A 22473-nucleotide genomic window follows, 5' to 3' on the forward strand; every position below is an offset into this window, starting at 1 on the left:
TAGAGAGAGCACAGAACAGGACTTTTGGAATAGTCAAAGTTCGAAGTCACCATCGTTCCTCACCCCCTCCCGGAAATGTAAAAGCCGACACACTGGCTAAAGCAGGTTCGAGGCACAGATATTTTTGGACATCCCCCGAAAGCGCGCCAGTGAGTGCAGTTCAGGTCTCGCAGACTAACATCGAGGATTTAGTGCAGGCCTAGAAGCAGGACAACAATCTCAGGGAGATTTTGAAAGGAAGCTATCCAGCCCCCTACGATAGATTTAAGAATGCTCTGACCACACATGACAGTGTGGTGTTCAAAGACTCCCTTTATGTGGTTCCTGATCAGGACAGGAATCAACTGATTTGTTTGTTCCATGACAGTCATGGACATCAGGGAATTGATCCCACTACAGCCCACCTCAGGCAGCTCTGCTGGTGGCCGAGTTTAAAAGATGTAACTCACTACGTTGAGAATTGTCTTATCTGTGCCCAGAACAATCTGGACAGATATGCCAAGAAGGCTCAACTCAGTCACACCCGACCCGTTAATGGCCCCTGGACTAACCTCCAGATTGATTATATTGGACCATTGCCCCCGCGTGGAAATGGTTATAAATATGTACTCGTGGTGATAGACACGTTTACCAAATGGGTGGAAGCATTCCCATCCAGAACTAACACGGCAAAGACCACAGCCAAGATTTTAACCCACTACTTCTTTACGAGATGGGGACTCCCCCGCAGCATTGAATCCGACCAAGGTTCCCATTTTACGGGACGTGTCATGAAGAACGTCCTCACGATATTTGGCATTACCCAGAAATTCCACATTGCATACCACCCCCAGTCGAGTGGTATCGTGGAGCGCATGAATTGGACCCTAAAATCCACCCTCAGAAAAATGGTCCAGCAAAACACCACCACTTGGGACTCAGTCCTCCCTTTTGCGCTGATGTTTTTGCGAAATACAGTTTCAACTTCTACAGGTTACACCCCACACACTCTCACGACCGGACGCCCCATGAAAGGCACAGAATTTTTATTAGGTTTAGATTTGACCAGCCCCGAAGTGACGGCCCTCACACACGAGAAAGCAGTGGAACAATTAGTGGCGAATGTTAAAATGGCTCAGCTAGCAGCCACAGTGAAATTGGGCACAAGAAAGAAACAGAGCAAGGCCTGTTTCGATAAGACAGTGCATGCGACTGAGTTCAGTGTAGGACAGCAAGTCATGCTCTCCGTATACAACCCCAGCACATTCCTGTCACCTAAGTATTCGGGTCCGTACTCCATTGTGGACAAAGTAAGCCCTTCCATCTACAAAATAAAGTATCCCAATGGAAAGGCTGTGTGGTTCCATATCAACCAGATGAAGGCATATGGAACAGTCTAACCACGCACACCACGTCATGCTCAACGCAGCAGACCACGCCCCGCCCACAGCCAACGTAACCCTACCCTCCCCCAACACGTCCAGCCCAAACACGGACTCAACCCCGACTCCACCCCCGAACTATAGACTCCGCCCCGGAACGCCCGGGACTGCAGCAGCAGAGACAGCGACTGTGACTCGGGCGATAGCCACAGTACACCTCCCTATTATCCCCATGCAACAGGACCCACACCCAGCGAATCTGACGATTCGAGTGATCCCTTCACGATCACTTTCCTAAACAAACCCCACCACCGACCACCAACCTGCAATGATGACCCCGATTCCGTCCCCACAGAACTAGACACTACCTATTGGCACCAAGATAATTCGTACAGACTCGTCCGGAATGACGAGAGCGATCCGAAATCATACCATGCAGCCCTATCCGCCCTGATACATTCGAGAGTTTGGCATCCGGGAGAAGATGACGACTTTGAGTCTGACTCCCAAAACGAGAACCCCTTTGCGACCCTGTTCGCAACCGATAACTGAAGTGTCCAGATGATGTTTTAAAAGGAACCGCTTGGGAGGAACGGTGTCTTTTCTGATGGAACCTGCAGCATGTTTTATGTTGTTTGTACTTGTTCTGTTAAATGTTGTATGTTAGACCGGAAAAACTTTTTCCACGGTCCCACACCACCACCCTTCTGACGCCCACTGGCAGTCAGAGAAACTAGTTTGGCCAGACGCTAATTCAGAGGAACTAGTTTGCCCGCAGAGACTTGTTAATGTCCCAGACGCCAGTTCAGAGGAACTCGTCTGTCGACAGAAACACAGACCCCCGTTCGTAACTGCCCTTCTGGTTCGAAGGAAGAACCAATACGGCAACCCCCCACGATGACTACATTTCTTGCCCGTTCTTGTTGGTTGCTCAGGCAGTGGAGAAACGACATTGGGACCCGCCCTGCCTGGGAACCCCCCTCTGGTCAGCTACGCTCTGATAGGGCACACACGGCATTGGTCACAGTCCTACCCGGGGACTCCATCCAAATCGTACCCATCGCGGCCCATACGCACCTCATTTTGGCAAGTTTTGTTCAAAAAGTTTTGTTTTGTTTTCAGGTGACCCTCAGGTTGCCAACTCTCTGCTCTTTACATCCTCAAACATTTGGATGGTAAACCACACAGTCTGCGAGACGGCTCGCACTGGTTCAGTATTTGTAAGTGTGTCTTGTCCTGAAATTCGGTTTTTGAAAAAAAAAATGAGGGAGTCACAAATAGTGACCAATTATAAAGGGAGTAATTGGCACTAAAGGACAGACAGGCTATCATACGAGATATTAAACCAAGATAGTAACAGACACTATGCTTGATTCCACAGAACACCAGAAGAGAAGAGTGAAGAAGCACCATGAGGACATCCTCCGCATTGCTCATCACCCTCATGGACATTTGGTTGCGCGTGAACGCGAACCCCCTGACCTCAACCCCCCCCCCGCCGTTAATGATTCACTTCCCCACAGTACCGAGCCCAGTCACAAGCGACACCACACCATCTTGGTGTGACAGGTTTATTACCTGGTACTCCCTGTCCTACGTGATAGAATCCCTATTGGTATTGGCGATACACTGCTGCATCGCGCAGACTATTCGTCTGAGAAAATGGAGGAGAGCCTACCGTGCTCGCACCCCGGTATATAGGATCGGGTCCCCTATTTTCGGATATGACCAGACCCCCGACCCCCGCGATCTATAATAAAGAACAGTCGTTTGCGATTTGTTGTAAATAAAGAAATGTTCAAGAGCAATTGTACAATCCTGAGCTTGACTGCCAAGCCAGAAAAATGTGTATAATACTGCTATGATTTTGTTTGTATGGTTTAGGAAGTTAGTGTGATGAAATATTTGAGTGAGTGTAGTTTATTAAGGGTAGTTAGAGGTTCCGATTTTCTTGTTTTGTAATGCATGTCCCTGTTTGACATAGCGCCCCTCAGAATTGTCAGTTAAAAATGTTTTGCATAGTTATGGTCAGTGTAGAGGCCATAGAAGAGTGCTCGCCGGGTCAGGGAATGAAAAACAACGCAGTTATGTGATCCTTCACGCTTCGTGTTAGGATCACAAGGAGGGTGTGTAGCGACCTGAGTTGGCCAAGTACCGATTTAAAATGGAGAACAGCAAAGGCTGAAGGGAAATTCAGCCAACACAGGCAGAAACCAGCAGATGCAAGTTACTGTGTATTAAACTCTGCAAAAGCCCACAGCATTGATGCCAGCGACCATCGGCATAATAATGTAGCAGCCACCTACATACTAATGAGCAATCCCCGGGAACAATCGAAACATTTGAGATAAACAAAGCTAAGCTAGACTCCCCGGCGCCAGCAGGAGCCAACACAAAAGAGGTTAACGGGCACCTCAAGACCGCCCATCGATCAGGGAACCGCTCCAGTATTGGAGAAATCGAACCAAGCGATTGGAACGAAGTCCAATCACATAGAACCAGGTACAGGGTCCGCTCCGAAAGGCGGGAAGCCCCTGGGGACTATAAAGTTAAGCCCCCAAGTTGAAATCGTTCTTCTTGACCGGGTCACCCAGCAACGCGAACCAACCTTGACCGGTTCAACTGCTGCCGATATCCAGTAAGTCTTAAGTCAACGCTCGCTACGACATAGGCGCTCCTAGCTACCAATCCGTACCAACTTCGAATCCCGCAGACTCAGAACCCGAACGAAAGGCCATTTGTTCCCCTGACCTGGTGGGCCAGTCCGAAGTTAAATATAGGCCTGTTAGTTGTAGAAGTAGCTTAGAAGTAGAATTTATGCATGAGTAGTGATTTACTGTGTATAATAAATGTGCTTTGATTTGGATCTTACTAATCAGTGTATTGAGTTATTGATCATTACTTGAACTTGAACCTCGTGGCGGTATCATAAAGATACCTGGCGACTCGCGAGCAAAGGTTATAAAACAGAGCCAATTGAACCAACCGAATGTTAGCAACACATGGTCATAGTAATAGAATCAGAGTTTCTGCCTAAGATCCAGGTCCTCCATTATCATCCCTGGATATGTAATGTCCCACTGGCTGAACAGATCCACTAAAGGTCTTGGCACAGTGGTGTACAGTCAGGAGAAAGTGGATCTGAGACCCCTCAAATGTTGACTTGGGACCCTAGGACATATTGCAGCTTCATCAGAAAGATGGCACTTCTGACAGTGCAATGTTCCCTCGGTACTGCACTGGTGTGTCAACGTAAACCTTTGCACTCAAGTCTTGGAGCAGAATGGACTTCCGGTGACGGCGGGCGGGAGGCAGCCGCGCGTTGGAGGGTTCCCGTTCGGGAACGGCATTGTCGGGGGTTAATGCCCGGTCCTAGGGCCAGCGAAGGCAGCAAAAGTCGGGAGACAGCACAGAGGAGAAGAATGTCGGAGACCAGCAAAAAAGCGGCCGTAAAAAAAGCGGCTGAAAGTCCGTTGGGGAGTGGAAAGGTCACCACGGGGTTAGTAAAGAAAATGGAGGCTGGAGCACCAGCGGAGGCCGCAGTGCTTACGGCTGAAGGAATAACTAAAGTGATGGCTGCGGAATTCGAAAAGCAGTTTGCGAAATGGATGGAGATGGTGAGGAAGATGAGGGAGGTTTTGAGTGCGCTGGTAGAGAAGGCGATTTCCCTGGTGATGACGGCGGTGGCGAGCGCAGTGGCGGAGGTGCGGGAGCAAGGGGAGGCGCTGAAGGAAGTGGAGGAGACGTTATTGCAGCACGGTGATCAACTTGCCTCGATGGGGAAGGAGATGTGGAAGCTGATGGACATTAACAAGGATCTGCGAAGAAAAATGGAAGACCTGGAAAACAGATCCAGGCGACAGAATTTGAGTATTGTGGGGCTGCCCGAAGGAGTTGAAGGACCGAAGCCGACTGAGTATTTTGCCGCGATGCTGGCAAAGCTATTGGGGAGGGGGAGGATACCTCCCGATATGAACTGGATCGGGCTCATCGGTCGTGGAGGCCTGTACCAAAGGCGAGTGAGCCGCCAAGGGCAGTGACTCTGTGCGTCCGTAGGTACAGTGTGAAGGAGAAGGTCCTGAGCTGGGCTAAGCAGAAGCGGGTGGTGCAGTGGGCTGGAGCTGGTATACGTGTATACCAGGACTTTACGGTGGAGCTGGCGAGGAGGCGGGCTGCCTTCAACCGGGTGAAGAGGACACTATACATTAGCAAGGTGCAGTGCGGCACTGTATATCCAGTGAAGCTGAGGGTGACTTATAAGCTCAGGGACCTTTATTTGGAACGGCGGAAGCAGCGGAGGAGTTTGCGAAGGCATTTGCGAAGGCAGAAGGACTGTGGCAGAACTGACAAATTGAGAAATGGCCATGTGCCGATGTAACCTCATGACTGTATTTTCTTCTTTTTTGTTTCACTGCGCGCGGGTGTAGGGGCTAAAGGAGCCAATGTTGTATATATTTGAACAAGGGAAGTGATGAGACTTTCACTCGAAATGAGGGCTGTTTGGGGTGTTGATGGATATGCGGGGTTTGTGTGCTAAAAGGGGATCGTTGGGCTTTCCTAGGGCCAGGCAAGGAGGAAAGGGACCCGGGTGGGGGCCTCCACGCTGGCCGGTTTACGCCGGCCAGTGAACGGGAGTGAGGTGGGGGGAGAGGCTGCGGCCATCGGAGCCTGGCAGAACAGGGTCCGAGTGGTCTAGCCGGGATGGAAAGTTGGGGGGGAAGGAACCGAGGTTGGGAGGAGGAGTTTTACAAGAGGCAGTGGACAGGAGGAGCTGGAGACTTGGGGGGGGGGGTTACAACTCTTGGGTATCATGTACGGTACTTTCAGAGGCTGGATGGCGATGAGTGTAGGGGGAGGGGACTCTATAGGTAAATGGTGACCATGGGCGGTCCCGGACTCCTTTTTCTTTTTCTCTTTTGTTTTTTGTTTCCACCGTGGGAGGGTTTGGTTTATTGGATGCATATATTGACAGGTGGGCCGTTGTTTGGGGTGGTGGGAGGATGGGATCATTGGTATTGTTAAGGGGATTGATTTTGTATTTGTTACCATTTACTGTTTGTGGGTGGGGTGTAAATGTTTGAAGGAAAATGTGAAAATGTAGAATAACATTTTTTATTAAAAAAAAGTATTGGAGCAGAACTTGAACTCAGAATCATCTGACTCAGAGACAAGGGTGCTAGCAGCTGGACCATGGAATACAACCAAGTGTACGCTACCCGTCCTAAAAAGTCATCCTAAATTACAGCAGCATTCTGGTGCTGCATATTCCAAGGCCAATATAACCTTGCTGAGGTCTGGTCCCCAAAACAGAAACACAGTACTCCAGGCGAAATTCCATGCAACCACAGAATTTCCTCCCCATGGTATTCCAGCCACAATGAAATAAAAGCCCAACAATTCCTCGGCACTTCCATTGTTCCGTGCATTTGTGCACAGGCTTTTAGTGATTCATGCACTTGGACACTCAATTCCTTTCTCAAAGTAAAACTGGGGGAGCTGATATTTACCTGGAGTGTTATTTTAAATAGTTTGCCTGAATGGGAAGTTCTGGTTTGCACTGTAGGCACTGACTCGTGACGTAAAGCACTGACTCTTTTGAGTTGACAAGTGACTGGGGAGTGCGGAGCTCGTCCCTGCATAACTTATAAACTTGAACGGGAAAAAGTTGCAGGAGGGAATGGTCAGCCGTGATCATGCCTGGGTAACAGGTCGAACTTTTAAAATGAAATAAAAATACTCCGCAGTCCTGACGAAAACGGTCCTCGACCTCAGCACCGCTCTCAACGCCGGTGCAACACTGAATCAATCCCCCGCCTGCCTGCCCGCCCCATCACAGGGTGGGGCCGGGGGTAGGGGACACCTTTCCGGAGGGCCGCGCTGTGCCGAGCCCAAGGTTCCGGGTCCAGGATGGCTCCGTATTGTCGACGTGGCGGCGCCGAGAGAGGAGGGGGAGAGAGAGAGACGGCGCGAGGCGAGCTTGGACAGGTGAGCCTGGAGCTGGAGCCCCCCCGGGGCTGGGAGGTTTGAAGTGTAACGGACTCGGGTGCAGACCCAGGGTGTCAGCTGCCGCTCAGGGACTGATGTCAGGACAAGGTAGACTGCCTAAGTTTTAGGCTCACCGTGAGAGACCGGTCTCCGATAGTTTCACACATGGAATATGCAGGTAGATATTAAACTGACCCAGGGAGACTAATAGGAAATGTTCTGGGTGCTCATTAGTATTATATACACAATTACAGTATTGAAGACGCCAGCAACTTGCATTTATAATGGTTGTGCAACAACCCCCAAAGTGCTGGAGTGTCATGATCCAGAACTTGATGTGGAGATGCCGGCGTTGGACTGGGGTGAGCACAGTACGAAGTCTTACAACACCAGGTTAAAGTCCAACAGGTTTGTTTCGATGTCACTAGCTTTCGGAGCGCTGCTCCTTCCTCAGGTGAATGCAGAGGTCTGTTCCAGAAACACATATATAGACAAATTCAAAGATGCCAGACAATGCTTGGAACGTGAGCATTAGCAGGTGATTAAATCTTTACAGATCCAGAGATGGGGTAACCCCAGGTTAAAGAGGTGTGAATTGTGTCAAGCCAGGACAGTTGGTGGGATTTCGCAGGCCAGATGGTGGGGTATGAATGTAATGCGACATGAATCCCAGGTCCCGGTTGAGGCCGCACTCGTGTGTGCGGAACTTGGCTATAAGCTTCTGTTCGGCGATTCTACGTTGTCGCGCGTCCTGAAGGCCGCCTTGGAGAGCTTCCGAAGTCAGATTGGCCTTCCTGAAAGTGAACCCTCTGAAGGCGACGGGCCCAGACGGGATCCCTGGTCGTGCACTGAGCCTGCTCGGACCAGCTGGCAGAGGTATTCACGGACATCTTTAACCTGTCCCTACTCCACTCCGAGGTCCCCACCTGCTTCAAGAAGACCACCATCATACCGGTACCAAAGAAGAACCAGGCAACGTGCCTCAATGACTACCGACCAGTGGCCCTGACTTCAGTCGTAATGAAGTGCTTTGAGAGGTTGATCATGAAGCGCATCACCTCCATACTCCCAGAATGCCTTGATCCACTGCAATTTGCATACCGCTGCAACCGGTCCACATCAGACACAATTTCCCTGGCCCTACACTCATCCCTCGAGCATCTCGAAAACAAGTACTCCTACATGAGACTCCTATTTATTGACTACAGCTCCGCCTTCAACACCATAATCCCAGCCAAGCTCATATCAAAGCTCCAAAACCTAGGACTTGGCTCCCCACTCTGCAACTGGATCCTCGATTTTCTGACCAACAGACCACAATCAGTAAGAATGAACACAACACCTCCTCCGCAATAGTCCTCAACACCGGCGCCCCGCAAGGCTGTGTACTTAGCCCCCTACTCTACTCCCTGTACACACATGACTGCATGGCAAAACTTGGTTCCAACTTCATCTACAAGTTTGCTGACGATACGACCATAGTGGGCCGGATCTCGAATAACGATGAGTCCGAATACAGGAGGGAGATAGAGAACCTAGTGGAGTGGTGTAGCGACAACAATCTCTCCCTCAATGCCAGCAAAACTAAAGAGCTGGTAATTGACTTCAGGAAGCAAAGTACTGTACACACCCCTGTCAGCATCAACGGGGCCGAGGTGGAGATGGTTAGCAGTTTCAAATTCCTAGGGGTGCACATCTCCAAAAATCTGTCCTGGTCCACCCACGTCGACGCTACCACCAAGAAAACACAACAGCGCCTATACTTCCTCAGGAAATTCGGCATGTCCACATTGACTCTTACGAACTTTTACAGATGCACCATAGAAAGCATCCTATCAGACTGCATCACAGCCTGGTATGGCAACTGCCCGGCCCAGGACCGCAAGAAACTTCAGAGAGTCGTGAACACCGCCCAGTCCATCACACGAACCTGCCTCCCATCCATTGACTCCATCTACACCTCCCGCTGCCTGGGGAAAGCGGGCAGTATAATCAAAGATCCCTCCCACCCGGCTTACTCACTCTTCCAACTTCTTCCATCGGGCAGGAGATACAGAAGTCTGAGAACACGCACGAACAGACTCAAAAACAGCTTCTTCCCCACTGTCACCAGACTCCTAAATGACCCTCTTATGGACTGATTTCATTAACACTACACCCTGTATGCTTCATCCGATGCCAGTGCTTATGTAGTTACATTGTATATGTTGTGTTGCCCTATTATGTATTTTCTTTTATTCCCTTTTCTTCTCATGTACTTAATGATCTGTTGAGCTGCTCGCAGAAAAATACTTTTCACTGTACCTCGGTACACGTGACAATAAACAAATCCACTCCAATCCAAGAACGCTTAACCGGAGAACAGAGGCGAATTCAGCCTCTGATCTCCGGGTAAGCGTTCTCCAAGGCGGCCTTCAGGACGCGCGACAACGCAGAATCGCCGAGCAGAAGCTTATAGACACGTTCCGCACACATGAGTGCGGCCTCAACCGGGACCTGGGATTCATGACGCATTACATTCATCCCCCACCACCTGGCCTGCGAAATCCTACCAACTGTCCTGGCTTGACACAATTCACACCTCTTTAACCTGGGGTTACCCCATCTCTGGATCTGTAAAGATTTAATCACCTGCTAATGCTCGTATTCCAAGCATTGTCTGGCATCTTTGAATCTGTCTATATATATGCTTCTGGAACATACCTCTTCATTCACCTGAGGAAGGAGCAGCGCTCCGAAAGCTAGTGACATCGAAACAAACCTGTTGGACTTTAACCTGGTGTTGTAAGTCTTCTTACATTGATCAAGAACTGACACAGAACCGGGTAAAGAAATATTCAAGCAGACAGACCTCCAAAAGCTTGGTCAGCATCTGAAAGGAAGAAAGTGAGGCGCGGAGGGCTGTAGCAGCTTGCGACCCGGGCAACTTAAGGCACCAATTCTGGAGACGGGAATGCTCCGAAGGCCTGAATTGGGGCAGTGCCGTTTATCTTATTCTATCATGGGATGTTGCGTCGCTGGAATCGTCAGCACTTGCTGACATAAGTATCAGGCAATGACCATTTCCACCAAGAGAGAATCCAACCATTGCCCCTTGACATTTATTCATTTACGGGACGTGGGCATTGCTGGCCAGGTCAGCATTTAATGCCCATACCTCAAGGTGGTGATGAATCACCTTCGTGAACCGCTGTAGTCCATTTCGTGTAGGTGCTCTGTTCGGAAGGGAGTTCCAGGATTTTGACCCAGCAACACTAAAGTAACAGCAATATAGTTCTCTGTCAGGATGGTGTGTGGCTTGAAGGGGGACTTCCATGTGCTGATATTTCCGGGCATCTGCTGTCCTTGTCTTTCTTGCAGGTAGATGTTGTTTATTTGGAAGGTGCTGTGGAAGGAGCCTTGGTGAGTTGCCACAGGGCATCTTGGTACACACTGCTGCCAATGTGCAGCAGTGGTGGAGGGGAGAGAGTAAATGTTCAATGCAGTGTATGGGTTGCTTTCTCCTGGATGGTGTTGAGCTTCTTAAGTGTAGGTGGAGCTGCACTCATCCGGGCAAATGGAGAGTATTGCATCGCCACCTGACTTGTGCCTTGTAGAGATGGTGGAAAGACTTTGGCAAGTCAAGACGTGAGTTACGTGCTGCAGAATTCCTAGCTTCTTACCTGCTCTTTTGGCATTTTATTTAAATGGCTGATCCTGTTCAGTTTCTGGTTGGTGGTAACCTACAAGATGTTCATAGTGAAGGATTCAATGATAGTAATGCAGTTGAATGTTAGAGGAAGATGGTCATTGTTTGACATTTGTGTAGCCTGAATTTTACTTGCCACTTAGCCCAAACTGAATGTGGTCCCAGTCTTTCTGCATATAGACATGGCCGCTTCAGTATCTGAAGAGTCGCAAATGGTGCTGAATGTTGTGCGATCATCAGCAAACATCCCACTTCTGACCTTGTGATGGAGGAAAAATATTTGAAGAGCTGAAGATGGTTGGGCCTGGGACACTACTACGAGAAACTCCTGAAGTTATGTCCTTGGACTAAGATGATTAACTTCCAACAATCACAACCATCTTCCTTTGTGCTAGGTATGACTCAAACCAGTGGAGAGTTTTTCCCCTTGATTTCCATTGACTTCAATTTTGTTCATGCTCCTTGATGCCATACTTGGTTAAATGATGCTTTGATGTCAAGAGTAAATGCTCTCATCTCACCTCTAGGGTTCAGCTCTTCTGTCTATGTTTGGACCAAGGCTATATATAATGAGGTAGGAGCCAAGTTACCCTGCCAGAATCCAAATTGACTCTCAGTGAACATATTTTTGCTGAGCAAGTACTGCTTGATAGTATTGGCAACGATATTTTCTATCGCTTTGCTGATGATCAAGAGTAGATTGATGGGGCATTTAATTGGCTGGATGAGATTTGCCTTGCTTTTTGTGGATAGAACATACCTAAGAAAATTTTTCACGTTGCTGGGTAGATGCCATTGTTGTAGCTGTTCTGGAACAGATTGGCTAGATGTGCAGCTAGTTCTGGAGCACAGGTCTTCACTACAGCCGGGATGTTTAGGGGCTGGTTTGGCACACTGGGCTAAATCACTTGCTTTTAAAGCAGGCCAGCAGCACGGTTCAATTCCTGTACCAGCCTCCCCGACCAGGTGCCAGAATGTGGCGACTAGGGGCTTTTCACAGTAACTTCATTGAAGCCTACTTGTGACAATAAGCGATTTTCATTTCATTTCATGTTGTCAGGGCCCATAGCCTTTGCTTTATACAGTGCCGTCAGCCGTTTCTTGATGTCACATGGAATGAATCGAATTGGCTGAAAACTGGAACCTGTGATGCTGGTGCCTCGGGAGAAAACTGCAATGGATCATCTACTCAGCTATTCTGGCTGATGATTACAGTAAATGTTTCAGCTTTATCTTTTCACAGATGTGCCGGACCCCTCCCATCATTGAGAGTGGAGATATTTGTGGACGCTTTTCCGCCAGTTGTTTTATTGTCTACCACCAACTACAACTGGATGTGGCAGTACTCAGAGCTTAGATCTGAGTATTTGGTTGTGGCACCATTTAGTTCAATCTATGGCATGCTGCTTCCACTGATAGGCATGCCAATAGTCCTGTGTTGTCGCTTCACCAGGTTAACATTTTTAGGTGTCCTTGGTGCTCTCCTTGAACCAGGCTTGATAGCGATGGTCAAGTGAGAAATAAGCTGGGCCATGGGAATACAGATTTTGATTGAGGTCCTCTGTTCTGTTTGAAGGACCTTATGTATGCTCGGTTTTGAGCTGCTGGATCTGATCTGAATCTATACTATTTTGCACGGTGTGGGTCCATCCAACACGGTGAAGAGGGGGCTTCATCTCACAATACTGTGTGTGGGCACTCCTACTGATACTGTCTTGGGTGTGTCTGCAACAGGTGTTTTAGTGAGGCCAAGGTCTGTTGGCGCTGGCAGCAATGACGAACTGCTAGCCTCTCAGTGGGTGGAACTTCTGCTATCGGGGACTTAAGAGTGTAAGGCCCAAGATGGTCACTTTAGTGCTTGCAGAGCACTTAATTCCATTGGGCCTCCCTCACAAAACTGATGGTGGCTCCCACCAGTTCTCCGATCATTGGGACAAGCCTTGTTGGTCCAACTAAATCCAGCCATTGGCACACATTTGTACATTTTTTAATGTTTGCTTACTTGTGTTTTAAATGCTTCAACTGTCTGCATTTGAGAGATTTGAAATAAATGTGAGTGGTAATAACATTTTATTTGATAGGTATGATTTGCAATGTCTGCGGCAGAGGATGGCAAAAGGGGTGATATTTCAGCTGCGGTGGCAAGCTTATCAGTGGAAGATGGGTTCAGTGTGCCATCCGGAAATGGTGCTGATTTTTCAGCCGCGATACCATCTTCTCAAGTAAGTGATTGTTCGGAGTCTGGCTCCAGTCAACTGCCAACTGACAATAGGAGTTCAATCCAACAAGACAATGAACATCATCCTGGGGCTTTGAATGAGCCAAAACAGAATGATCTAGTCGAAGAGGCTGTGGAAAAAGATGCTCTGTTGCCAGAAGAGACATTCAAGAACATAGCTGCTGAGTGTGAGGAAGCAATAAGTCTTGAATCAGAATTCAGCAGACCTCCGACTTTGGATGAACATGCAACAACAAAGGATAATATTATTGAGGTATGTGGTGCATTTGAAAGTTAATTTTTAAACAATCAGAATAAAGTTCTCATTACTATGCAGGTTTCTAACTCTTCAGCTCTGTTGAGATCTCTACAGACATAGGGCGTGATTTAATGGGGAAAAAACAGCCGCATTTTGGGTGAATTTAGCAGGGTGTTTCTTGTCGCCTGCAATGCCGAGAATGACTCTGCTATCAAACGGGACTCTTTTTTTTTTGCCTCGGTGAGAAATGCCCCGCCGAGGCCACACTTAACTTCATTTCCTGCTCGTCATTTTAAAATGCTGCCCGATCTCTGGATCTTCCACCGTGGCCTCTGACCCCCCCGCCCCCCCAAACTTACCTCTTGGGGGTCCTCATGCCCACCCCTCACACCATCCCATAAGGGCAGGACACCCAAGTCCAATCGCTGGCAGTGCCAACGTAGCACCCATGCACCTTGGCACTGCAGGGGTGCCCAGGTGGCACTGTCACAGTGCCAGGCTGGCAATGCAAAGGTGCCCAGGTAGCAAAGTGCTAGGGTACCACCCTGCCCAGAGCCCAACCACTCGAGGGGCCTCTGATGGCCTGGGAGACGCGCCATTATGCCTGGTCCACATTTGTGTGGAACAGTGCTAAGCAACGCCAAGGTGATGACTCCCAGGCGTGGGCATTCGATCCTGAACCTATATTTAAGCGAGCCTAACTACTCACTTAAAAATGTAATTCTGGACCCCGCCCAGCGAGGACGAGATCCAGATCGTGATGCCGCGCAAGATCTCGTTAGAGGTCTCCTGGGCGCCGCAAATCACGCGAGAGGCATCTCGTGAGATTCAGTGGCCTTGTCGTGCCACCGAGTCAGGCACGACGAGCCCATTCGATCGGGCCAATATCTTGTGCCTCTTATTCTTGTAAGCTACATTTTTCATGATGGCTAGGATGATAATTTACCATCGCTGCTGACTGAATAGAATGCAAACTGGGATGTATAAATATTTTCTAATCAAATTAAATTATTGGCTTATTTTAATAAATCCTCATCACTGCTGTAGTTAAAATATGCGATCAGTGCATGTGTATATATAATATAAAATGGATAATTTCTATGCATTATACAAATCTGATCCAGTACGTGAAAGTTTTGTCTATGTCATCAAAAAATTGCATCCATATTACAAATTAAAATGTATTTAATTTTGCACAATCTAGCAGAGTTACTGAATAGCAGTCAGGATTGATAACTCTGCATCTTTCACCCCTCTTCACTGACACCGAGATGCCGAGGCTAGTTGTGTTCCCCAATGCTGACTGGCAGAATTTCCTTTCTCCAAAATGAACTTTTCTGATAGTTAATGATTACAGTTTGAAGCATTGAGTATTCTAATTTGTGTGTATGATCAGTGACTTCCATTTCAAATAAATGACAAAGCGTTATTCCTATCAGTTCGGACTGTGTCTGAAACATTCAGTCCTGTTTTCTGTAGGATGGCATGTAAATACTTTATTAATGACAAACAATGTAAAGTCATAGTTTTCTATTTTTGACATAACAAGATCTGTTATTATTACCTCACCACATGTGCATCAATCATAAGGTTCTACAGAAAAGGTGCCAATTTTAGAAAAATAAAATACTTTGAATATGCTGCATGCCTTCTTTATGTTAGTTGTTACTTTGTTCCTCTCTAGCTCCCACTCCCCAAAACCTAGCTTTAGGGCTGTATTTACATCCCCGGGGTGAGTAGTGGGATTCAAAAAATTCATGATTCGACCTGCCTGCCTCGGGAGTGTCAGAATACATAATGGGGCTTGGCTGACAGTCCAGAAACCCATTAGCCTATGAAACACCTGAGCCTGGGGAAAACATTACTTGATTGGCATCTCTGGATCTTTGACCTATACTGTCAATTGCACAATGTTTATTTACATGAGAAAAAGAGGTTTCAAGTGTTCTCATTTTCTTCTGTTGATACTTCAAAGAGTCTGGATGATTGACACTTTTATTGGCCTGTAGCAAACACACTTTTTTTCTAAGCAAGTGGAAAGTTGTGAATTGATTTATTTTAAAGTTTTATTTATACATCATACTGTCACTGTAGGGTTAATTGATTCTGTACAGTGCATAGAGAGTGAATGCTTTACATGGGCATGAGGCCCTAGGAGTCAGGTGAGGGACATTTAATTTTAAAAATCTTTTGAAGCTTCTTCCACGTGCAGTCTAACTCAAAGCCTAGTCCTTTCAGAACCTAAACTAATAATGGTAAATAAATGCTATTTAATAATATTAGTGTTTCCATTACTTTTCTGATGATTCCTGTGAATAGCTGTGAATCCTGTGCTGGGACGCTGGTGTTATGTACTGTGGATGTGGCTTTACTTTTGAATTGGTCTAACCTTTATCTTCATGTCACCTGGATTACTACACTGGTGATGAGGAGCAATAACAGGATACTGGACAGCCCTGTTTAAAAGGAAAAAGAAGTGTACGAAGGGAACCTGGAAATGTCATTATTTGGGAAACTCAAGCCGTATACTATTTCTTTCCCGCGAATGATATAGAAGGTGACGACTGACACAAGGTGATCCTTTTGACTGCCTATGGAGCCTAGACATTCAGCATCATTAAGAGCCTGACTTACCCAGAGGCCCCAGACTTAAAAACTTTTACTGAACTGCTGGGCTTAGTGGCAAACCACTACAACCTAAGACTATCAGTTATTCTCCAGTACTGCTATTTAATACAGACAGCCGAATCACTGGGGAACCTGTAATAGAGTTCATGACCAGGCTCAGGAAACTGGCTTAACACTGAGTATCCCTGCCAGAGATGCAACAGGACCAACTGGTATGAGGAATAAATAACATCATGACACAGAGAAAGCTTCTTGCAGAACGCGCCTTTGATCTTAAAAGAGCCATAGAACTGCTGCTGTCCATGGAAAATGCTGAAAAAGGGGCCCAGGAGCCAAGGTTCAATGGACTGCAGCAGCATGCTTCGTATCAGATGTTCCCCCGGAAAACCAGACTCAATGTAGACAGCACCTCTGTGCCCCGCCCTCCACCTGTTCACCACTCAGCCACAGTACACACGGACATAGGTCATTGGCTGCAAAACCCCAGGACTATTAGAGAGCACCTCCGAGGACTTTGGGCAGCAGTCTCGAGAGTGCTGTATCTGCGGTCGAAGGATATGCCCAAGGCAAGGCTGCCAGAGTCCATACGCGTACCACCCAGAACAGAAGCCCTGCAAATCCACCAGCCTCAACAGAACAAACTAATGCAGTTGAACTGCATCACCAGCCCCAAAGTTGCCCCTATCAAAATTAAACTCCGGGTCAACAGTCGCTAATTGGAAATGGAAGTGTACACTTGAGCCAGCATCTCCATTGTGGGGGGAAAAGACATACAGGTGCCTCCTAGCCAGCAGCACGATAGCATTGTGGATAGCACAATTGCTTCACAGCTCCAGGGTCCCAGGTTCAATTCCGGCTTGGGTCACTGTCTGTGCGGAGTCTGCACATCCTCCCCGTGTGTGCGTGGGTTTCCTCCGAGTGCTCCGGTTTCCTCCCACAGTCCAAAGATGTGCAGGTTAGGTGGATTGGCCATGCTAAATTGCCCTTAGTGTCCAAAATTGCCCATAGTGTTGGGTAGGGTTGCTGGGTTATGGGGATAGGGTGGAGGTGTGGACCTTGGGTAGGTTGCTCTTTCCAAGAGCCGGTGCAGACTCGATGGGCCGAATGGCCTCCTTCTGCACTGTAAATTCTATGACATCTATGATTCAAAGTCAGCTGACGGAATGATAATTGGCCAGATTGGATTTATGCTGCTTTTTGTGGACAAAATATAACTGGGCAATTTTCCACATTGGTTGAGGCCAGTATTCTAGCTGTAATGGAGCAATTTGTCTAGAGATGTGGCTAGTTCCTGAAGTCTTCAGCACAATAGCAAAATATTGTTGGGCATTACATTGGCTGAGGTCTTTGGTGGTGTGAAGCTAAGGAGGAGACTGAGAAGGACTGTGCCTCAGCACTTCTGTATCAGGAACATACATTGGAAACCTGTGTACAGAACTTTCCACCTTTCTCAGCCTAAATCCCTGCTTTGAAGTTTTCTGTAGGCAATGTAAGTTTGTAAAGTCAAAGAAGACGTCTATTTATTTGTCTAATATAACTAATAACCACCATTTTATGAAATTATATCATGGTTACTGTGCAGATTATGTATAGTCAGAGGTCCTCAAAAGTACCTTGTGCTATGAAATATATAATAGATAAACATTTTCTTTTGTGCATCAATTCTACAGGATTCAACTTCAAATAAAGGTAAAGCCTGGGGATCCTGGGGAACCTGGGGGAAATCGCTGCTGACCACAGCAACAGCAACTGTTGGTAAGTGTCATGGAAGAAATCTAGTGACAAAGAGCACTATAAAAGTACATTGACTGCAGTTTTCCAGAGAGGAGTCCAGTTGCTTTACAGATTAAAATACCGGTTAACACATTAATGCAGTGGCCCTGGTATTACTGATTGGGGGGGGGGGGGGGGGGGGGGGGCAAAATACATTTATTCTTTTATGAAACATGCTTTAAATCATTATCTGTATATTGAATAAATTAATAGTTATAATACAATTGCAGGTCATGGGCTGAACACTGTAATGGGGAAGGCAGAAGCATCCCTCAAAATACACAGTAGTACTCCAGCAACCGAGGAGAGGGAACTGTCTGAGCCCGATGAAGTTACCTCAGCATCAGGTAGCTAAAAAAAAAAAGCTGGATTGAGTTTTTTTTTTCATGTCCATTTTCTTCCCTTCTCTGTTGAAGGTACTGACTCCTTGTTTGGGTGTACTTCAAATGCATCGTGTGCGCCTTCTGGTAGTCTTGCTAAAAGTGCTTTGTGTTACAACTTTTAAATTTATCAACAGTGGTTCCTGGGGGATCCATCACGAGCATCAGTGACTGTTTTGTGTAGAAATCTAGCACCAATAACACCTGATTACAGGAAATATTTAAATTATGGAAATAGCTACATCAGTGCTCTGTTTGTTGAAGAGGCTCTAGCCTCACTCATTTGGGAAATTCCATCTATCTTGCATCAGCTTATCAGACCGTTGACTTTAAATTGAGTTTCCCCCATGTGTTGTCTCCTCTGTTTTACCCATGCACTTCAAAACAGTTATCTAGAGCTAGCATGTAACCATGCCTAGGTGACTTGGTTTACCTGAACCCATTTGTATGTGTGTTTTGTTCTCCAGCTCATCACTTTAAATACCCCTCTTCTCTTGCCTTTTTTTTCTCCTCTCTTTTTATCCTGTACCATCAGTCACTCTGCCCTCATAAACCTTAATTCTACTGATTTCGTCTTTCCTCCTGTCCTGCTGTCATCCCATGCTTGACTCCCTCATAAATTGCTTGACAGTTTCTCTCTGTGCCTCCCATGGCATCTTCTAAAAGGTCGAGTAAGACACTTGTTACTGCATCCTAACAAACATTAACCCCAATTGCAGCATCCTACTTAACTCCCATATGGTGTACCTACCGGGGGTTAATCTTGCCAACCTCCTTCCCATCCCTCTTATCAATCCCAGCTTTGACCTGTGGATGCTGCCAGTGGATTGGCTATTGTCAATCCTCCTCGCCTCCCTCCAAATGGTATGTTTACTTCTGAGCAAGGCCCTTGCAAACCATGAGTTTAATGGATAATCAGATTGCTGTCATAGCTTTGACAGAAACATGGCCGACAGGTTATTTTCCACCATTTGTCCCACTCAAATTGCTTTGGCATTGTTGTAGTCCTATCCTTAATCATATATTTTCCTGTCTCCCAGTTCTTCTGGCAATTTCTCCTCTTTTAAGCATCTCACCTTGTTCTACCCCTTACACCTCACCCTTGTTCTGTATTAAATGAAATGAAAATCGCTTATTGTCACAAGTAGGCTTCAAATGAAGTTACTGTGAAAAACCCCTAGTCGCCACATTCCGGCGCCTGTTCGGGGAGGCTGGTATGGGAATTGAACCGTGCTGCTGGCCTGCCTTGGTCTGCTTTCAAAGCCAGCGATTTAGCCCTGTACTAAACAGCCCCTATTACACCAACTTTCTGAAAGAGATTATCTTCTCTTTCACAGACTCTGCCTCCAATGTTGTCAGATTAATTGTCTGACATCCAGTACAGAATGAGCAAAGATGTTCTCCAACCAACTATTGGGAAGACCAAAACCATTGTCTTCAATCTCCACCTGAACTCTTTTCTAGCCACCGACTCATCTACCTTTCTGGCAAATGGCTGAGGCTAAACCAGACATTCACAACCTTAGTGTTAGATTTAACCACATCCACATCATCACTAAGATCACATATTTTAACCTCTTTAACATTTCCTGATTCCTTCCCTGCCTCTTGTTGAACCCATCAGCAATGCCTTTGCTCCTCTTGGTTGAACACTAATGCAAATGCTGATGCAGATGCTGAAAATAAAACCAGAAAGAACTCCAGTAAGGCAGCATCTGTGGTGAGAAAAAAGAAGTTTAATGTTTAAGATCTGTGACCTTTTATCAGAATCTATTTGTCTTCTTTAGTTATCCTTCTGCTCTTTGGGCTTTCCTTGGTTTCAATTGCCGATATTTTATGATGTCCTTGCTTTCCTAATTTTCTTTTTAATTTTATCCTTGTACTTTCAGTATTCAAGGCTTTTTGCAGTATTGAGCTGTTGACATCTGACACGTGTTTCTCTTTTTTTTGCCATGACACATTCTGAATGCTCTTTGACATAGGGGAGGGGGAAGGAACTAGACTTGGAGTCCAAACCTTTTTCTAGTGGGTACATATTTGCTCTGATCCCTCTCATCTCCTTGAATGCCTCCAAATATCTGACACTAATTTACCTCCAAGTTGTTTCCAGTCCACTTTTGCCAAATCACACCTCAGCTTTGTAAATTTGGCCTTTTCACAGTTGGGAACTTTTACTCCTCGTCTATCTTTATCTTTCTCCATAACTACACTAAATCTAACTAAATTATGATCACTACCATTAAAATGCTGTCCCACTAATGCCCCTTCCACCTGCCCAGCTTATTCCGCTAAAGCTAACTTGAGGTCCTACTTTTTAATTTATTTTCTAGTTTCCTAAAATCAGCCTGTAGGAACTCATCCAACAAAGTCAGGTGGTTCTGTTGAATTCAGGGAGCAGACCATGATGATGTCTTGGCTTTGGATGTAAGGGAATGGGTCATTTTGGGAGGATGATCACATTTCTATTTTAAAATGGAGTCCAGTTTAGTTGGTTCTTGTCAAGTGCTGTGCAGCAAAGAAGAAAGCATTTTTTTTGGAAATACAATTAAACATTGTCAAGTCCTCATCAGTCTCAAGAATACAAGTACTGTTTGAACCTATTTCTAGTGTCAAGGGATATAAAGACCAAGATGCAGCTAAAATGATTTCTATATTTGTTGGATTTATTATGGGAAATTGTTTAAAGGAATTGATAGAATTGTGCAGCTTCAAATTCCGGAATAATTGAGATAATTTGTGATCCTAGTAGATTGTTTTACTTCCCTGGACAGATCCACAAGAAGAAACCCATTCTGAAGATGTTCCACTCTCGTCCCCCACTGCTGGATCTCGTGGCATGTTGTCAACAATTTCTAATGTTGTTCAAAGCACAGTAAGTGAAATGAGACATCCTTGTTGACATGGGAAGCCCACATTATGATTTTTATGCAAGATTTCTTCCTTTTTTTAATCAACTACTTCCAGTCTGGTTTAATTTAGTTAGCATTGATTGACATGATCTTGCATAACATTTTTCATACCCAAATGATAAAGGGGGAAACATACTTAAACACGTCAACCAATGCTGGCTTCCAACAATATTTTGCTATTGTGCTGAAGACTTGTGTTCAAGAACTAGCCACATCTCTACACAAATTGCTCCATTGTCTTGCATTGTCCATTGTTCTAGAAATAATTCAGTAATGTAAGTGGGTTTAGAATCAGCAACTGTCTGATGAACATGTTTACAATAGGTGGTGATGTATGTGGTAAGTTACAAAGTGGATTAATTTATCAACTGTAAAAATGGTGATCAACTATAAATACTACATATTGTTTTTTGTGGCTTCTGTTTAGGGTAAGACTGTGATCACTGGTGGCTTGGATGCACTAGAATTCATTGGCAAGAAGACCATGAATGTTCTTGCAGAAAGTGATCCTGGATTCAAGAAAACAAAGATATTAATACATCGAACTGCCACTTTGTCCCAGGTATTGAGAATGAATCTCATAACTATAGTAACATTTTGATACTAAATTAAATAACTTTACGTTTTTATTGATCTCATCTGCACACTTGCAATCACTTGTTCTTCCGTTTTAGTTTATAAGTTAGTATGAATTGGTCAGTTTATAAAATAGGACACTTGAGTGGTATGGGGCAGGAACACCACTGCTCTGTGCCACACAATGATGGAACAAGTTTATGTGCCTGCGCAATTTCCTTTGTTGAGCTCCACAGTTTCTTAGACACAGTAGCTAGGGTCTCACATATCTGCTAGCGGCCTTCTCAGAACACCAATGAAGATTGAAAGCAAGTCACCCTAACTGTTATCATGGATATTGACGTTACATGATGCAATGATACCGGGAAAGGGGAGGAAAATAAATGAGTAAGAAAAGGGAATGTTGCCCTCATTTAAAAAAAAAAGAACTGATGCAATGTATTTAAATGTGCACAACTGTCAGCTGTAGTGCCTAGCAAAATTTTATTAACATTTCACAGTATCCAATTTAATGAGCCCTCCAAATGACAGACTAAAAGCTTAGTGGCTACTGTCTGTGGCCTACGATTGCAAATACTAATTTTATTACATATTTAAATGTCAATTTGGAATCTCATTTTCACAAAATAGAATATCTAAATTGGACAGATCTTCTTTTAATTGTCTTAAAAGCTGCAACAATTTTTTGGAATTAAA

At 45.9% G+C, this 22473-nt stretch overlaps 1 protein-coding gene across 2 annotated transcripts in view; it reads left to right on the forward strand.

Annotated features, from left to right (window-relative positions):
* Nucleotides 1-7102: 7102 nt before the first annotated feature.
* fam114a1 (family with sequence similarity 114 member A1) overlaps nt 7103-22473 on the forward strand; it is a 65820-nt gene continuing 50449 nt past the window's right edge. Inside the window, exons 1-6 of one of the 2 annotated variants that reach the window (XM_072496573.1) lie at nt 7103-7346; nt 13116-13526; nt 17810-17894; nt 18143-18259; nt 21064-21164; nt 21629-21763. In XM_072496573.1, coding sequence (XP_072352674.1) covers nt 13128-13526; nt 17810-17894; nt 18143-18259; nt 21064-21164; nt 21629-21763 — 837 coding nt within the window. In that variant the 5' untranslated portion in view covers nt 7103-7346; nt 13116-13127. Of the gene's footprint in view, nt 7347-7384; nt 7525-13115; nt 13527-17809; nt 17895-18142; nt 18260-21063; nt 21165-21628; nt 21764-22473 lie in introns of those variants that run through there. The other variant, XM_072496574.1, reaches the window with a different exon arrangement.

The sequence above is a fragment of the Scyliorhinus torazame genome, chromosome 3 (genome assembly GCF_047496885.1).
Source record: "Scyliorhinus torazame isolate Kashiwa2021f chromosome 3, sScyTor2.1, whole genome shotgun sequence".
In the NCBI taxonomy this organism is placed as follows: domain Eukaryota; kingdom Metazoa; phylum Chordata; class Chondrichthyes; order Carcharhiniformes; family Scyliorhinidae; genus Scyliorhinus; species Scyliorhinus torazame.